The sequence below is a fragment of the Denticeps clupeoides genome, chromosome 9, assembly GCF_900700375.1.
Source record: "Denticeps clupeoides chromosome 9, fDenClu1.1, whole genome shotgun sequence".
Lineage (NCBI taxonomy): Eukaryota > Metazoa > Chordata > Actinopteri > Clupeiformes > Denticipitidae > Denticeps > Denticeps clupeoides.
This window is the reverse complement of record NC_041715.1, coordinates 6590903-6607343: the sequence shown is the minus strand read 5'-3', so window position 1 is coordinate 6607343 and position 16441 is coordinate 6590903. Positions and strand designations below refer to the sequence as shown.

Genomic DNA, 16441 nt, shown 5'->3' with positions numbered 1-16441 from the left:
CCTCTTATGATCATTGTGGACCCTTGGTGGAAGGTTAGCAATAAAATACACACACACACCTCTCTCTGTCTCTTTAAAATTGCAGTCTGTGCTGAGAGAATGTATGTGTGCGTTCACTTTTTAAATGCACTTTTCGTCACCGCGCTCACGACCCCAGAGGTGTCGCCTGAATTTGGTTTATTTACGAAAAAAAAAAAAAAAAATTAAACGGAACCTGCTACGGTTTGGGTTTTCCCGCGAAGGAAGTGTCGCGTCACGGTGTCCCCCCCGCGTCACGTGCGTAAAAGGCGCACGGCGCGACGCGCGGCGACGCGCTCAGACGCTCCGATGGCCCAGAGGGTCCACGACGTCGCCGAGAGGCTCAGCTCCAGGGAGGCGAGGACCCTGCTGTACCTGTGCGGCGCCCCGGACCCCAGCCTGGGAGCGGCCGGCCTCGGAGACGCGGTGCGCGGAGACGGCGCGCTCCTCCGGGAGCTCGTCTTCAGCGTGAAGCGCTTCGACCTGCTGAGGAAGGTGCTGCGGACCGACCGGCTCGAGGTCGAGGAGACGCTGCGACGCGGCCGCCTGGTCCCGGAGTACAGGTACACGTACACGTACACGTACAGGTACAGGTACAGGCACGTCTGGGAAACGTCCATTTAAAACCCCGCACGTTCCCTCTTCTCAGGGTGCTGATGGCTGATTTGAGCGACGACATTGGAGAGGGTGATTTGAGGGCTTTAATTTTCCTGCTCAGTGACATTCTGCCCAAAGACATACTGAGTAATGTGAAGGTGAGAAATGTCTTCAATTAATCTGCTATTCTTTATATCAGCATGCATTTAAAAAAAAAAAAAAACTACGACTTTTACACAGTAATGTACATACAACTGTTACTTAAGTAGCTCAATGGAATGTCTATTTCCATTCATAATCAGTTGGTTACTTGAACTCGAGTGGAACGTGTGGGGTCGAGACGACCCACCTCACCACCCTCTATACTCATGACCCACACAGCATTTCCACAGCGGTGTGCAGCCGAATCAGCATTTCCATGAACATTGCAGGGCTTCCTGGACGTGGTTGTGGAACTCGAGAAGCGAGGCGAGGTGTCCAGCGACAGGGTGGAGCTGTTAAAAAAGTGCTTGAGAAACATCCACAGGGCTGATCTTGTGAAAAAGCTGGACCGATATCAGAGGAAGGGTGAGCACCATGTTATCAGTAACCTTAAACCTTAATGAGAGTTTAATGAGAGTTTAATGCATTTGAGGTGTGTTACGAGAATTGGAGCCTGGTGAAAAAAAATAGAATAACTTAGTCATCATGTGATTTTAAAAAGTCAAAAACACCACTTTTTTTTTTTTAACACCCAGTTTCCTCAGCAAGAAGAGAACCTGTTTTGGAACAGTTCCATGACGTGGTTAGTGAAACCCCCCCACTCGGGTGTGCTTTCCGTGCTTTCCCCTTTTCTTTTCGTGGCTTTTTTTTTCACAAAGGAATTGTAAGTGACGGTTCGTTTTTGTCCCGACAGACCCCTGCGTCATCGAGCGTCACCCCGATATTTTGGAACAGAAAGCAGGAACTTGCTAAACCTCAAAGCAAGCACACACGTGGTTCGTCGTTCATTTTAAAATAGTTTTAACTTCTGCTTGGAGGCTGACTTTACTTCACAATATATGTAGCGCTTTCTCTTGTGTTTGTCCCCCCCAGGACACATTACCATCCAGAGAACATGCCATCAGGTGAAATACCTTCATTTATGTCACAATCACACACACATGATTTAATACATTCATATCCAGAACATTATTTTAACATTATAATAATTTCTTTAATTTCTCATGTTGTATATGTACTTTTCAAAGTAAAGATAGAATGATTGAGGGGTGGACAGCAACAAATTAGTGGGCCAGTGGGTGGCCTAGCGGTTAAGGAAGTGGCCCCGTAATCAGAAGGTTGCCGGTTCGAATCCCGAACTGCCAAGGAGCCACCGTCCCCACACACTGCTCACCAAGGGTGATGGTTAAAAGCAGAGGACACATTTCGTTGTGTCGCCGTGTGCTGTGCTGCAGTGTTTCACAGTGACAATCACTTCACCTTCAAATCAACGGTTTATAGTCGAGTTGCTACGAGGCGTTAAACACACGACATCACTATTAGAATACATTCAATGTGGTGATGGCGACCTGATGGCTTTTCCGGCAGGAACCCCTGGATAAATACAGGGTGAACTCCCACCCCCGAGGAGCGTGTGTAATCATAGACTGTGTTGGCAGTGACGGAGGTGAGGGTCTATTAAGTTTTTTTTATAAATCCTTTTATACATCTGGCCGGTGTGTAATGGTGGAAAATGAAATCCGTCCCCACAGGCCTGCTGGCGCAGACGTTCCGGTGCTTGCACTTCCACGTGATCTTGCATAAGCTGCCGAGCACGAGCGGCTGTCACGCCGCCCTCGCCGAGGTGGCTAAGCGGGACCATCACAGAGGAGACGCCTTCGCCTGCTGCATCATCAGCAGGGACTCCTCCACCGGCCTGCTGGCCGCGGACGCCTGCGCTTCGGGCACGAGCCTGAACACCGTCAGGCACATGTTCAGTCCCGGAAACTGCCCGGGGCTTGTGGGCAAGCCCAGGCTGTTCTTCATCCAGACCTACAGGGTGCCAGAGGTCCACTGTGGATGTACTGGCCACTGCGCGAGCGGGGACGACTTCGAGACTGACGGGCCGGCGGTGTCCTACGGGGGGGCGTCGCTCCCGACAGACGCGGACGTCTTCTGGAGCCACTGCTGGACAGACGAGCGGCAGCTGCGGGAGCCGAACCACCGGTCGGTCTACGTCAGCTCCCTGAGCGCCGCGCTACTGAAGGGCCACAAGGGGTACGTTGGACCCATATAGGTCCACAGACAAACACTTATGAAAATCTACAAATAAGATCATACAAAATCTTAAATGTGATGATTTGCTCCCATCATGGCTTGCAGGAAGACAAACCTTCTGGATGCACACGTGGAGGTCAACAGAAAGATATTTGAGCACAATGAGAAGAATCCTGGGGACGCTTACAACATCAGTCTCAGACACACTCTAAGAAAGGCCCTCTTTTTATCATAACGGTGGAATGGTAGTGGAACGGAACCAGAAGACCCAGGTTCAAATCCCTCTTAGTACCATTGTGTCCCCGAGCAAGACATTTAACCCTGAGTGTCTCCTGGGGGACTGTGCCTGTCACTGATGACTATAAGTTGCTCTTTATAAGGGCGTCTGATAAATGCCGTAAGTGTAAATGTTACTAGCAAGGCTGACAAATTAGGAACTGACCAAAAAAACGAAAGCAAGTGATCAGCTGCACAAAAAAAAAAATCAATAAAGTTGTTAATTGTACCGTACTGTTTGCCAGCTCTTGTAGCAGCTTTAGTGTCGCAGGTGCTCTGTGTGTCTGTGAAGATTCTCAGTCATCCGGGTGAAATTGTCTGAAAGTTGAGTCGCGGCAACTGGACTTCTGTCTTCAAGGTAGTCGCGTTTCACTCTGCGTCCGCAGAACTTGGTCGCTCTGTGTGTCGGTGCGCGCTTGTCGCAGGTGGCCAGCAGAGGGCGCTGCAGCATTGCCGCGCTAACTGAGCGGAAGATAAATACCGAAATTGTGGTGAAAACGACGAGAACAAATTTGTTGTGTGTTTTTTTTTTTCACCACAAACCTTGTATTTTTATGGTTAGTGGTGCACACTGCGTTTTTATCTATAAAATCCTAATAAGGAGTTTAAAGTGTTTAAAGTTTTTTTTTTTCCTTGTTTGTTGCATGACATATTAAACTGTAAATGGGTTTTATACGCATTTTAGATTGGGAAAAATCGACGGAGGCGCGCGACGGAGGCGCGCGACGCGCGTGCCGTGACGTCACGCCACCGGCGCCTAGGTGAGCTCGGGACCGGCGGACGTGCGCGCGAGCGCGGCGGTGCACGCGCAGCCGTTCCGCCCTCCCTCCTCCTCCTCCTCCTCCTCCTCCTCCAGCCCTCAGTCGCTCCTGCTGCAATGGCGGCGCGGTGAGGAGCTGCGGAGTTGCATGAGTTTCCGCTCCCCCTCCCGCCGCCGCCGCCTCGCCTTCTTCCAGTCGCCCCCCTCTTCGAGGAAGGAGAGCCGACGCCGGCGCAGGGCGTCCGCGAGTCCCGCTCTCGCGTCAAGCTGGTGGGCGGGCGGGCGGATCCGGAGCCCCTATGCAGCCGATCCGGGTACCGCCGCCGCCGCCGAGTCCGGAGGACCTCGCCCCTCATCAGTGAACTGGACCGGGGCGACATGGCCGAGCGCGGCTCCGCGGGATTACTGACGGTGGTGCTGGAGCCCGGCCCGGCCGTCGCGATGACCCTGCCGGCGGAGGTCCGGGAGAAGCTGGCGGAGCTGGAGCTGGAGCTCTCCGAAGGTATGGAGGCACTTCCACCCGAACAGATCCGACCTTCGAACCGTCGTCGTGTCAAAACATCGTTAGACATGGGACGGTCACCTCCCCGAATCACGGCTGCGCTGGGTGACATCTGTCCTATTATTATTCTTCTTATTATTTAATTTGCTACAGAGGAGGCGTGGCCCGTTTTATACCTGAGTGTGGCGGGCTGTTTAAAGCTGCAGTGGGCTGCTAATGCCACCCGGTCAATGACACTGCAGCAAACGGGGACCTTGGGCCGCAACTTTCTTTTACGGTGCTGCCTGCCTTGCACCGCTGAAGCAGACGGGCGCAGGTTTTGATGCCAACTTCGCCGGCACCCTTTGCGCCGAACCCGACGGGCGACGTGCAAAGGCACTGAGCCGTGGCGCTCCACGGGTCCCCGGGAAGGTCGTGCTCCGGGATCGGTGGCCCGGGGGTTTTTGGCATCACATTCGTTATTCAGTCACGTAACGTGGGCATCTGCCTCTGACCACAGAGTTGGGTTCGTCGGAAATTGCAGGGCGAGGAGTGTTTTTAATCCCCCGAGTGGGAGGCCGTGGGTCGGGTCAGGACCTGCAATAGCGTGGGTGAAGGGGGAAAAAGCAGATCCTCTAATAAACTTCAGCAAGTGGGCCGCTGTACCCCGACGGGCCCCCAGCCCCGCGTTTTCCCGGGTAATTACAGCGCGCGGCCGTCCCAGACGGAGCCGGAGACGACCAACTTTGGCGTTGCGTTTGCATCGTTTTTAGCAGCGCCCCGGCCCACGCCGCCTGGATGGGCCTGTCTTGCACGCGTTCTGATGTTGGAACAACAAGAGAAATCGGCGAGGCCCTTTTTTTTCCCGCTGGCAGCGCGGACTGCAGACTGCTTTCTGGAGAGGAAATGTTCTCTCTCTCTCTCTCTCTCTCTCTCTCTATCTCTCTGTCTCTCTGTCTCTATCTCATTGTCCTTATCTCGCCAAACAGTAGAACGCAAAAGATGGTGGCTTTTCATGGGGAAGAATTATAGGTGTTATGTTACTGTTCCAGCTCTGTAAGATAATGGTCAGATTCGCCTCTGGGGTACCTCAGAAGTGGGGGAGAAGCAACACGGTCCTTCCAGGTTCGCTTGGACGTAGACGCTTGCGCTGTGCTTGTCTGAAACTGACCTGTAGTCGGTCGCGTCTGGCGACCGTCGATCCGGTTAAATCAAAGTCGGCGGTTTAACGTCTGCCGTTTTTGTGGGGCATGATGCCGAGGCTCCAGGCGGCAAGCCACCCGCGTTCCGCACTCGCCGTGGTGGCCCTAGCGGTTAAGGAAGCGGCCCCGTAATCGGAAGGTCGCCGGTTCGAGTCCCCCCACGCTGCTCCCCGGGCGCCTGTCATGGCCGCCCACTGTTCACCAAAGGGTGATGGGTTAAATGCAGAGGACACATTTCACTGTGTGCACCGTGTGCTGTGCCGCTGTGTCAACCACTTCACTTTATGCTAAGGGACGGTGCGGGTGTCGTGCTGCCGGCTCTGACATAAGGTCCGTGTTAGGTCGCGCATACTCACTATTGGCCTATATCGGGTTTGATTAGATTGGGGACTGTGTGCGCGCAGACCTAGTTTGTCACCGGGCCGGCTCACGCGCGCCCCCGCCGAAGTGCCCGTGACGTTGCCGTCACGTTCCGGGAACGGGGCGCGAGGATGCGGGATTCGTTCAGCAGCCCACCGGCTGGGCTCAGGATGGGCTGCCACGCCCCTTTTTTTTTTTCTTTCTTCTCGGCACCGCTTCCTCTTCCCGTCCTGCCGACTCCCGACGCTCCCTGACAACCGGCGGGCTATTAATGGGGGGGTCACGTGGGCCTTGGGGGTTCCGTCCGCGAAGCCAAACGAGGAGTTGTGCAGTTAGATTGGACTCCGGTGACACCCATTAATCCCCGCCTCTGCTTTTCTACTTCCTCCACGCCGCGTTAGAACCAGGCCGGCACACTTCATTACGCATTAATTACCAAAACGAGCAGAACATATTCCGATTCGCCCCGCTTGTCCTTCCTTGCTGCGCTCGACGCAATCTGTCCCAGTTTCTGTGGACTTGCGGGACGCGGCGACGGCCGAGTTCGGCCGAGCCTGTGCGGTGTTTTATTTATTTCTTTCGTCCTATGTATTTTTAATAATCCTCTAAATAGATCTCACACATCGAAGCAAGTTCATGTCCTGTCCCGGGGGTGCGTACACATTACCGGAACAGAATTTGGTAGGCCCGTGGTTTTTTTTGACAGTAAAAAGGACGCTGGAACGTAATATTCTGTGAAATTTTCTTTTTTTTTTTTTTTTGTTGCTCAGCACCCCGCGCTTCCTGTCTCCCACCTTCAGCGTTCAGCAGTGCAGCACGCCTCACGCTGGAGCAGCAAATCTTGGCCGCCCATCCTTTCCGTATGGTCCGCTGATTTGCACGAGGCTTATGCCGGGTTCCTTCATCGCATATGAATGTTCTCCATTTAATTCCACAAAATTCACCCGGATTTATCCTGTATGAGGGAAACAGAATGTTTCTGCTCACCTTCAGCCCTGAACTGGCAACAGGATGCAATTAACGCACAGTTGATCTGACACCATTTTTTTTTCTAAAGGTGAAGTGAAGTGATTGTCACTTGTGATACACAGCAGCGCAGCACACGGTGCACACAGTGAAATTTGTCCTCTGCATTTAACCCATCACCCTGAGTGAGCAGTGGGCGGCCATGACAGGCGCCCGGGGAGCAGATGTGTGGGGACGGTGCTTTGCTCAGTGGCACCTTGACGGATCGGGATTCGAACCGGCGACCTTCTGATTACAGGGGCCGCTTCCTTAACCGCTAGGCTGCCACTGTGTACGGAACGCTCTGACAAATCTGTGAATCGTGCGAAATTGTGAACCTTATTAGACTGGTATATAAGCACCAGCCTCGTGACTAGGATTGTGACGCTGGTTAATCGGCGTGATCCGGTGCAGCAGTCCAACGAAATGCTGTAGATTTGCCGTCTTAATCCTAAATTACGTCAAGGAGTTTGTTTTGCCGACAATCGGCTTGGCTGTATTTCATCTGCATTCTTATTCTACAGCCGTAGCTTGATTCGTTTTACATTCCAGGCTAATAAAAATGTGTGTGTGTGTGTGTGTGTTTTTCTCTCCCTCTCTCTCTATGATCATTTGAGTCGTAGTCTCGGTAGTCTTTACCTAAATTATTAATTTTGCTTACTGGATGTTCAGAAGCGAGAGCGCCACCCCCTGGGTCTCGCCGAGGGAGGCGGTGTTCGTTTTGTAATTAGGAAAAAAACCAAAAAAAACCCAACTCGGTCTTATTAAGGTTGTCTGATTGGTTCGTCTCTGCTCCTCCACGTCTTCTCGAGCCAGAGAAGTGGAGAAGCTCGGGGCGCCTGGGGTCCGTACGGCTGAGTGGCACGGCCGGTCCGGGGGAAGGCGATTAATGAGACCTGTTAAGGCCGGTAGGACGGACATGACTGCCTCCCCGTGGTGATCGATCTTTTTCTCTAATTGCTCGTCCTGCAGTTTTCTGCCATTTCAAGCCCCAGAGTGTCTCAGTGTCGCATCAACATGTCAAAATTCCTGAGATTTAAAAATTTTATTTTATTTTTTTTTTTTTCACTTTTGCAAGATCCCTTCAAAGGCCAAGGATTTATTAGTGATGTCTGAGGCTGCACATGTAATCGCAGTTTCTGTGGATTCAATATGTTCACTCTGAACATTAGCATTGACCAACCATTTTTTGAATGGTTTCGTGTTCGTAAATTTCCAAATATATCTGAAACCCGGTACTTAATCGGTCCCGGTGCCTAATTATAAAAGACCGAAGTATCGATAAGCTCTGACGTTAACAGTTCTGTTGTCGGTACTGGAGAAATAATAAAAAAAATTGTCAAATAAACATTACCTAGCATATTTTTCCAGACCAGCCTTTCGTAATTTGGGATAATATTCGTTCTTCGTCTCCACGAAATGTTGTTTTTTCAGCGCACAACATGAGAGAGCTCGCACTTGTGAAGTGGTGGTGGTAGCCTAGTGGGTAACACACTCGCCTATGAACCAGAAGACCCAGGTTCAAATCCCACTTACTACCATTGCGTCCCTGAGAAAGACACTTAACCCTGAGTTGCTCCAGGGGGAGACTGTCCCTGTAACTACTGATTGTAAGTCGCACTGGATAAGGGCGTCTAATAAATGCCGTAAATGTAAATGTAAGTAACTGTGGCGGAGAGAGCCAAACGATCCAAAGTATGGTTCCACTTCGCCCGAACCCTCGGTCCCGGACAATTTTTGTCCAGAAGGAGGGTTAAAAGCTGCTAGTTCTTTTGCAGCCTACCCGCGTGTTCCATTTACGTTCCTTTAAATCATTGTAAAATTATTTGCTAGAAGATTTTTTTTATTTTTTCTCTCAATTTCTTTTGTTTTCTTTTTTTAAATAAAAAAAAAAAAGTCCCGATTAGACGACCGTTAAAGTACCGAATCGATTAGAGGTATCAGTAGAAGTTGTAATACCGTTAAAAACGTTAAGGATACCCATCCCTAGATATAACTCTTGTTATACAGCATGATTCCAATACAACTACTTTATCGCTATGTGTGACAGTTGATTTACCGTGTAAGTCAACTTCTCAATATGCCACGATATTTTTGTGTTGTCAGCACCAGGTCCCTGTTGGATGTGTCCCCCGTGCCTGTAATGGTTGTGTAGCCCCGCCGACAGCCTGTCAGCAGGCCATTCCCATTTGACCCTGCGGTAGGCCAGGCGCCTGCAGGCTCGCGGCCGGTTCACCCATCGCCGTCCAAACATGCGCTTCGTCCGTGCGGTTTTGGTGTTTGTTCGCTCCTCGCCCCTCCACCGAGAGCGGCTTCAGACCAGGTCTCCATATGACTGCGAGAGCCTTGTTCGGCCTCGGCTCCCTCTGAATATTCGTTCGCAAGAATCCTTGACCTTTTCAACTCGGCCGCTTTCTTCCACGTTATTTTGTTCCGGCCTAATTGTTTGGCATGCCGGCTACGAGCGCTCGTGGCCCAGCTCCAGGGGCGGAGGAGGCTTTGTGGGAAGTTGGCCGGAGCGCACCGCTCTGATAAACGAGCAGAAAATGTTGCAACAACACCGCCGAGTTAGCGGTCCCCGCGGCCGGCTCTTCGCGGCGAGGTGAAGGCCGGGGTGTTGTCACGCGGTCACGCCTTCGTCTCAGATTTTTTTTTTGACATTATTATTTTACATATTTAACCAGTACAGAACTGTACAAAGAGAAACCCATTCCCACTCTCCCACCGCCACAATGCCGGAGAGCCTTCAAACCACGGCCATCGTTACGGCTGCCATGGTTTCAACCACGGATTTGAACAAAACCTGGCATGCTGAATTGGTCACATACGTAGCTCGCGAAATTGGACATGTCTTCGATCAATATTGAGGGAGCTTCACAACAAAGTCTATATTTGGTGGTAATAGTGGCCTAGTGGGTAAGAAACTCGCCTGTGAACCAGAAGACCCAGGTTCAAATCCCACTTACTACCATTGTGTCCCTGAGAAAGACACTTAACCCTGAGTTGCTCCAGGGGGGGACTGTCCCTGTAACTACTGATTGTAAGTCGCTCTGGATAAGGACGTCTGATAAATGCTGTAAATGTAAATGAAATGTAGTGGGTAACACACTCGTATATGAACCAGAAGACCCAGGTTCAAGTCCCGCTTACTACCATTGTGTCCCTGAGCAAGGCACTTAACCCTGAGTTGCTCCAGGGGGGGACTGTCCCTGTAACTACTACGTAATTGTCAATGTAAATGTATTTACCTTAATGGCGGTTGTGCTACTCACCAGGCTTGAACGGGTGAAACGGCACACAAACCACCCACTCACACCTATGGCCATTTTCGAGTTGACAGTCCAATCTGCGACGAACACGATGCTTTAAATTGTTCACCTCAGAATAATGGGACACGGTGGTTTGACGCATGTCCTCCTCGTGCAAGATGAACTCGCACGCAGGTATTGAGCATCAGGCCAGCAGATCTTCTGCTCTACAAAGGACGGCGCTGACTTGCACCTTAATGGGCTCTTTATGAGAAAAAGTTTGTGGCTCGGGGTGGCAGTTTGGGTCGGAGGCTCAGACGCTGCTCGGGGATAAGAAGCTGCTTGCCTGCGGTTGTGAAGAAAAGGGGCTCGTGTGGGGGTCATAAATATTTCAAGACCACACCTTTCAGCCAAGAGAGGATTGAGAGCGCCCTGCGGTATGCTGCTTAGACTTTTGTGAGTGAGTGTGTGTGTGTGTGTGTGTGTGTTTCATTTAGTTCTGATTGTTTATTGATGTGCTTCCTTTCCCCTTTTAAAACCCTTAGTCATTCACTTCCAATTTGGCATAGAGCTGGAACCCTTCCTTCCTTCCTTCACACGCATGACTTTTCTACTGGAGAGGGCCATATGTATGCATGAAATTCTGATAATGAGAATTGGGATAGTTGATTAATCTCAAAATGAATGCAATTAATTGTCAATAATGCACGGGAAATAATGTAATAAAACTTGTGAATGTTCTTGTGCCATCATCTATACATTTTACATTTTGACTCATGTGCAGCGTGCTTGTGTGTTTTGTGTTTTGTATATTGTACTTATATATATTTATTTTCCACTCCAGCTCTTGAGTGTCCCAACCATCACGAAAGCTGAATTTTTGCTGGGTGATGGTCAGTGCAGTGTTGACCAATAAGGCTGTGATCTATTCGATCACATTTCTATTCCAGAAAGCTCAAACATGTCATCTTTGGGGAAAAAAAGTCAAATATTAATAAGAGCTATTTTGATGCCGAATCTAGTGAGTGTGAGGATCCATTGCTGAAGCCCAGCTGGTTTTCGTGGGCAATGGGAGCTCATTACCTCGCAGGGAGCGACTGCCACTGACGACTGCATGATGCCCGGGCTGTGAGGACGTAGGATGTTTGATCTCGGCGGTCACCAGAATCCAAGCCAAACGAGCAAACAGCTACTGTCAACTGTCCAGAGCTCTCGCTGCCACCATCTGCCTGGCCATCTTCTCAGTCTGCTCAGCTTGGTGGCATTGCAGTCGGGCTCTCCGATTGGCGGGACCCCTCACTGCTTTCACCTGATGACCCCTGATGAGATCTGCAGAGGTGTTGCTGACCACAGACTCAGCAGAAAATACTTAAGAAAGCACAGGTTTATTATTGTCACTTTTTTTTTAGTTTAGTTTTAGACCCTTCAGCTTACATGGAAGTCTTCTGATGGATCAGAAGTGCACTGCACAAATCCTTCTAGAAGAAGTGGCTTGGTGGCCTGGTTTGGTGTCGTAAATCATATGCCATCCACCCAGTGTGTTATTCCGCTTTCTCCCCGCGCTGGTAAATATATATTTTTCTGCCGGAGCTGTGCTCATACGCATCCTGTCATTATGAGGCCAATTCTGCGGGATGTATTTTGGGGGATTTAAGTAACGGGTCGTCAAGAGGAGGGGACAGATCCATGTTTAATCAGATCAGTAATAAAATAAGGTGAAACTTTTAATTTAGCAGAAGTTATCGGACTTCCCCTCAAACCCAAAGAAACTGGGTCACAGGAATAAAAACCCCTCCAAATAACAAACCAAAAAAAAAAAAAAAAGAAGAGGACAATTCTGCTTACATTTGGCTGTGGATGTCTGGATGGGTTTGGAGGGGGATGGGAGCACTCAGGGCACGCAAGGAGGCTTTCTCTCTGCCCAAGACGAAAATGCATTAATACGCCGCACGGGAGGCATGTCCCAGGCCACCGAATCCCACCGCGACTTCTGTTCTCCGCACGTCCGGTTTTCTTGCCATCCCTCTTAAAATGGGAACAAATTATGCAAAATGTCTTTTGCACCAAATGTCCACAGAATGAGATGTCTGTGTGCTGATAAGAAGCTCTTTTTTTTTTCTGCTCTTGAACGCAGGCTTCGGGCCGATGCCCATAATTAATATTTCACCTACTGGACAGGAAGTGAGTCGCGGTTAAAAGCTGACGGTCCTGGCTGGAGGTTTGCTCGGCCCGACCCCGCTCATCCTCACCACCGTGCCTAATGACTGTGCAAATACTGGCGTTTACATGCTAATTATGTCTACCAGGGCTTGACTTGGACTTTAATTAAACCGGTGCTTGTGCGGTTGCGGAGGTTTTTGGGAACTTGAGACATGCTCTGTTCCCTGGTATCTGGGACAGTGTTCAAAATGTCCGTATACCGTTATTCCTCAACAAAGGCCGCACCACCTTTTTTGAATCACCTTATTTTTCTGACTCTACCGTCCTTTGCGGTAACCGCCAGAGAATAGGATTCCGTCAAGCTGATATTGGGGTGTTTGCTGTGGATTATCGCAGCACTCCAAGACTTGACTATCGGGAATCTGGCACGTTTACGGATCGGGCGCTAATGCTGTTTATTGTGCAGACAACGTAATAACTACGTAACGAACGGTGGGCGGGCCTGAGGGCGGAGCTGAGGCTTCAGCAACTCACTTAGCGCCTGTTCAGGTGCGGAGTGGCATTACAAGGCGGGGCAGGCCGCTGTAGCTCTGCTTATATGCCAGTGGAGCAGTTGGATAAAGCCACAATAATGGCGTGTGGAGACTGAGTGGAGTGTGTAGGCTAGTTTCGCGAGGAATCTCCGACACTCGACCGCGAACAATGACCGGGACAGAGAGCGGAGTGTGGTGCGGTAATCTAATATTCCTCTCCGGCTCCCACGTTGGCATTCCGCGCCGGGAAGACAGAGCAGGCCTTGATCGCGCCTGCTGTCGTGCAGTGGTGTCTAATCGAGGGAGCGGCGTGGCGAATCGCAGGTCACCGTACAGGAAGTGACACGGACTGCAATGTGCCCTGTGCCGCCATGCGAGTGCGGTTAGGCCCCGTGTTAGCCCTTATTTCGGAGTTGTCACGTTGCGTTTCGGGTTCGCCTGTGTCAGCACTTGTCTCCGCTGTTCGGAGTGGGAAAGTGGCTCGAGACTCGGAAACAAGTGCAGTCCAGCTGTCAGCAGGCGGTGCCAAACTGGATTAGTGTGGGACCTCTCAGTCCAACCAACCAACCAAACACACACACACACACACACATGCATGAATACGTCCTCCATTTTAGACATGAACATGACATGGTGCATGAACAGGCGCTTACAAGGACTGTCCTCAGGCGTGCTCATTTTCCTACATTCAGGAAGGCGAAGGTCCATGACGATGATCGGATAGATACCATGACAGCCAGCCCAGACCATAAGCTCGCTGCGTTTCATATTTAAAGACCACAACTTTGTGTCCCCTGCAGGGCCGTGGTCAGATTGCCGGCCCAGTTGGGGTTCCACCTCCTGTGGACCGTGTGAGCGCTTCGTCCTCACCCCGACTTCATAGCTAGAGGTTGGAAGTCCCGTGACCTTGTAACTCCATTAAGGTGTCCTTCAGCCTCGGGGCGCATGTTGCTGCGCCCGCGCTTTGTGCAGTGCCGCTGGTTTAGAGTCGGACCTGTTGCGCTTCTCCTCCGCTTCGAGACATGCGGCGGTTTCCAATCACTATTTATTTTCGAATATTTTGCCATCTCGACATAATTTCACCAGGGTTGTATTCAGGTGATTTGTTCTGGAATGGCTCAGAAGTTTTTGGAAGTACATATTGTATAATACATAAAATAATACATAATGTATAATAAAACATAGTGTATTATTTCCATATTTTGATAGAATCGGTCCTCCAACGCTGGACATTTGAATGGTCATGTAATCTTGTATCTTGTTGCTGGTTAATCAGTGCAGATGATTTTTTATGGCGTCTTTGTAAGGAACCCCCTGTCATTACTCTCCTGTTTGTTCCATCTGTGCCGTAGAGAAACGGGTGTTGTCGTCTTCTTTTCTTTTACTTATTGATTGGCCCGTTACGGTTTTGAAGCGGCACACTGAAAGCTCGGTTCATGGTATCCATCCGCCAGGGTTCTCTCCGGAGGATCGTTGGAAAGTGAAAATGAAAGGGATGGGGGGAGGCTGCCGTGGTTTATGATCCCGCCCGTGGCAGTATTTCAGCCGGAGTGCTGGGAGTAAACAGGGACGGCGCCCGCTGCGGAGCCCCTGATTCCTCTGACAGTAATAGGCAGGGGCTGCCTTGTTCTCCACGCAGTCTCCTCGTTTTCTCATCTTATCACCCTGTTTCTGCAGATTCTCTGTTAAAATACTAATTGCATATAGAATATAATCTCCTGCATACCTTTTGTGAGTTGTGGAACTATGGCACAGTCAATTCCATGTTACCGACGTCTGGAAATATTATCGAGCAGGAAAGCCATAAAAACGTCTTTAGCTTTAATTTGAACACTACACCAAGTGTGATGCATTTTTTGTTGCCACCTAAAACACTCATTATAAAAAAACGTGGAAATTTTTCAATAAAAAAAAAAGGAACTGAAAGTGTCTTCACTTTACATTTCTTATGTAGGGGTAAGGTCAGGTTTTGCCTGAAAAAGTTCTCGCACAACCGTGAGAGATGTAAAAGTGTGTGTGTGTGCGCGCATACCATCTGTGTGCAATGATGTGTCTTGAGGTAGAGTTAAAATTAGATTGTAGTTTTTTCTTTTTGAGTGTGTGTGTGTGTGTGTGTGTGTGTATTCTGAAGCAGTACACAGCTGATGCTCCTGTCAGTTGAACACCTCTAGTTGAACACCTCCGTGCCTTCAGTGAAAATGTGTTGTGTTTTTTTTTTTTTGTGTGCTGTGTGTTTTCTGTCCAGTGGAGCATTGTCTAATTGAGTATTGATCCAGAGTCCCGCAGGGACAGCAGCAGCGACTCCCCTTCACCCTCAACACCGTAGGCCCCGACCTCTAGAGTCCTTCAGATGGCGTCTGTGGCTCTAACCTGCGAAACCCGCCCTCATAACATGAACTGGGTCTCTGACTTCCTCACCCCCACCCCCCAGAAGAAATATTATCGATCGCTGCGGTCTCCGCACATCCCCAGTCCCGAGCGTGGCTCCTGTCTTCCCCTCTTCTTCCAGCCACCGTGTCCCTTCTCCTCCCGCCTTCTTCCTCCTTCGCTCTGCTTCATGTCAACGTGCGAGTCCCTCTCAGACGCTTCTCTTCTCGTCGCCGCGCCACATTAGCAGGTTTATTTTTGTAATTAATTATTTTTCTATCTCGCCCCCCCCCCAGCTGGATGGAACTGTAAGTACAGACAAAAAAAAAAAAGAAAAAAGGAATGGGATTTCAGGAATTCGGACCACGCCTGTTTTTTATTATGCTACCGATTTAGTTTCCACCCTTGTTTAAATGTTTTTTTTTTTTTTTTTAACCAATTCTGGTATGCACCCTCAAAACTGGAGTTTTTAAAATGTTTTTTTACATGAATACCTTTAAGTAAGTATGTATGCATAATGATGGTGCATATCAGTCTATTTATCTATCTATACATTATATATATATAAATACATATCTGTAGCTATATGGATATCTTTAGTTTTCTTTTATCAATGTACACACACACACACACACACACACACAGATATTTTATGCTATGTGCTAAGTTTAAGTGTTGCAGTATGTCACAGTGTGTCAGCTGCCATCAACCTCATGTAAAAATTATCACTATTATGAATCATAAAAATGTTTGGTAGTAGTCTAGTGGGTAACACACTCGCCAATGAACCAGAAGACCCAGGTTCAAACCCCACTTACTACCATTGTGTCCCTGAGCAAGACACTTAACCCTGAGTGTCTCCAGGGGGGGACAGTCCCTGTAACTACTGATTGTAAGTCGCTCTGGATAAGGGCGTCTGATAAATGCTGTAAATGTAAATGTTTCTATATATAACAATGCTCTACTGTTTGTTAAGCTCACTGACTGATTTATGACCAGAGGACTGCTGCTCACCAGATCGGATTTCTGTGATGGTCTCAGCAGCGCAGTCACCCAGAGGTGCTCTTGGGAGTCAAATCAGGGTATTTTTTACTCCTCACAGCGCCACGACTCGGTGGTGGGCAGCGCCCCTCCCCAGAAATATCCCGCCAGTCGATGCTCTGTGGCCAGAAACTTCTCAGGAATGTAATGGGTTC

At 49.6% G+C, this 16441-nt stretch overlaps 2 protein-coding genes across 11 annotated transcripts in view; both read left to right on the top strand.

Moving 5' to 3' along the window:
* Positions 1–286: 286 nt before the first annotated feature.
* Positions 287–3434, top strand: LOC114797004 (CASP8 and FADD-like apoptosis regulator). The gene is made up of 9 exons (XM_028991583.1): positions 287–581; positions 668–773; positions 1047–1182; positions 1353–1399; positions 1511–1592; positions 1690–1721; positions 2185–2263; positions 2349–2853; positions 2959–3434. Exons 1-9 carry the CDS (start codon positions 328–330, stop codon positions 3086–3088), a joined length of 1371 nt encoding a protein of 456 aa, XP_028847416.1. The 5' UTR covers positions 287–327; the 3' UTR covers positions 3089–3434.
* Positions 3435–3966: 532 nt separating this feature from the next.
* The window catches only part of dip2a (disco-interacting protein 2 homolog A), a 69465-nt gene continuing 56990 nt past the window's right edge, over positions 3967–16441 (top strand). For 4 of the 10 annotated variants that reach the window (XM_028990537.1, XM_028990542.1, XM_028990541.1 and 1 more), the window contains exon 1: positions 3970–4391. In XM_028990537.1, the coding sequence (XP_028846370.1) occupies positions 4268–4391 (124 nt within the window). In that variant the 5' untranslated portion in view covers positions 3970–4267. Of the gene's footprint in view, positions 4392–16441 lie in introns of all 10 variants that reach the window. The other 6 variants (XM_028990536.1, XM_028990535.1, XM_028990532.1 and 3 more) reach the window with 3 other exon arrangements.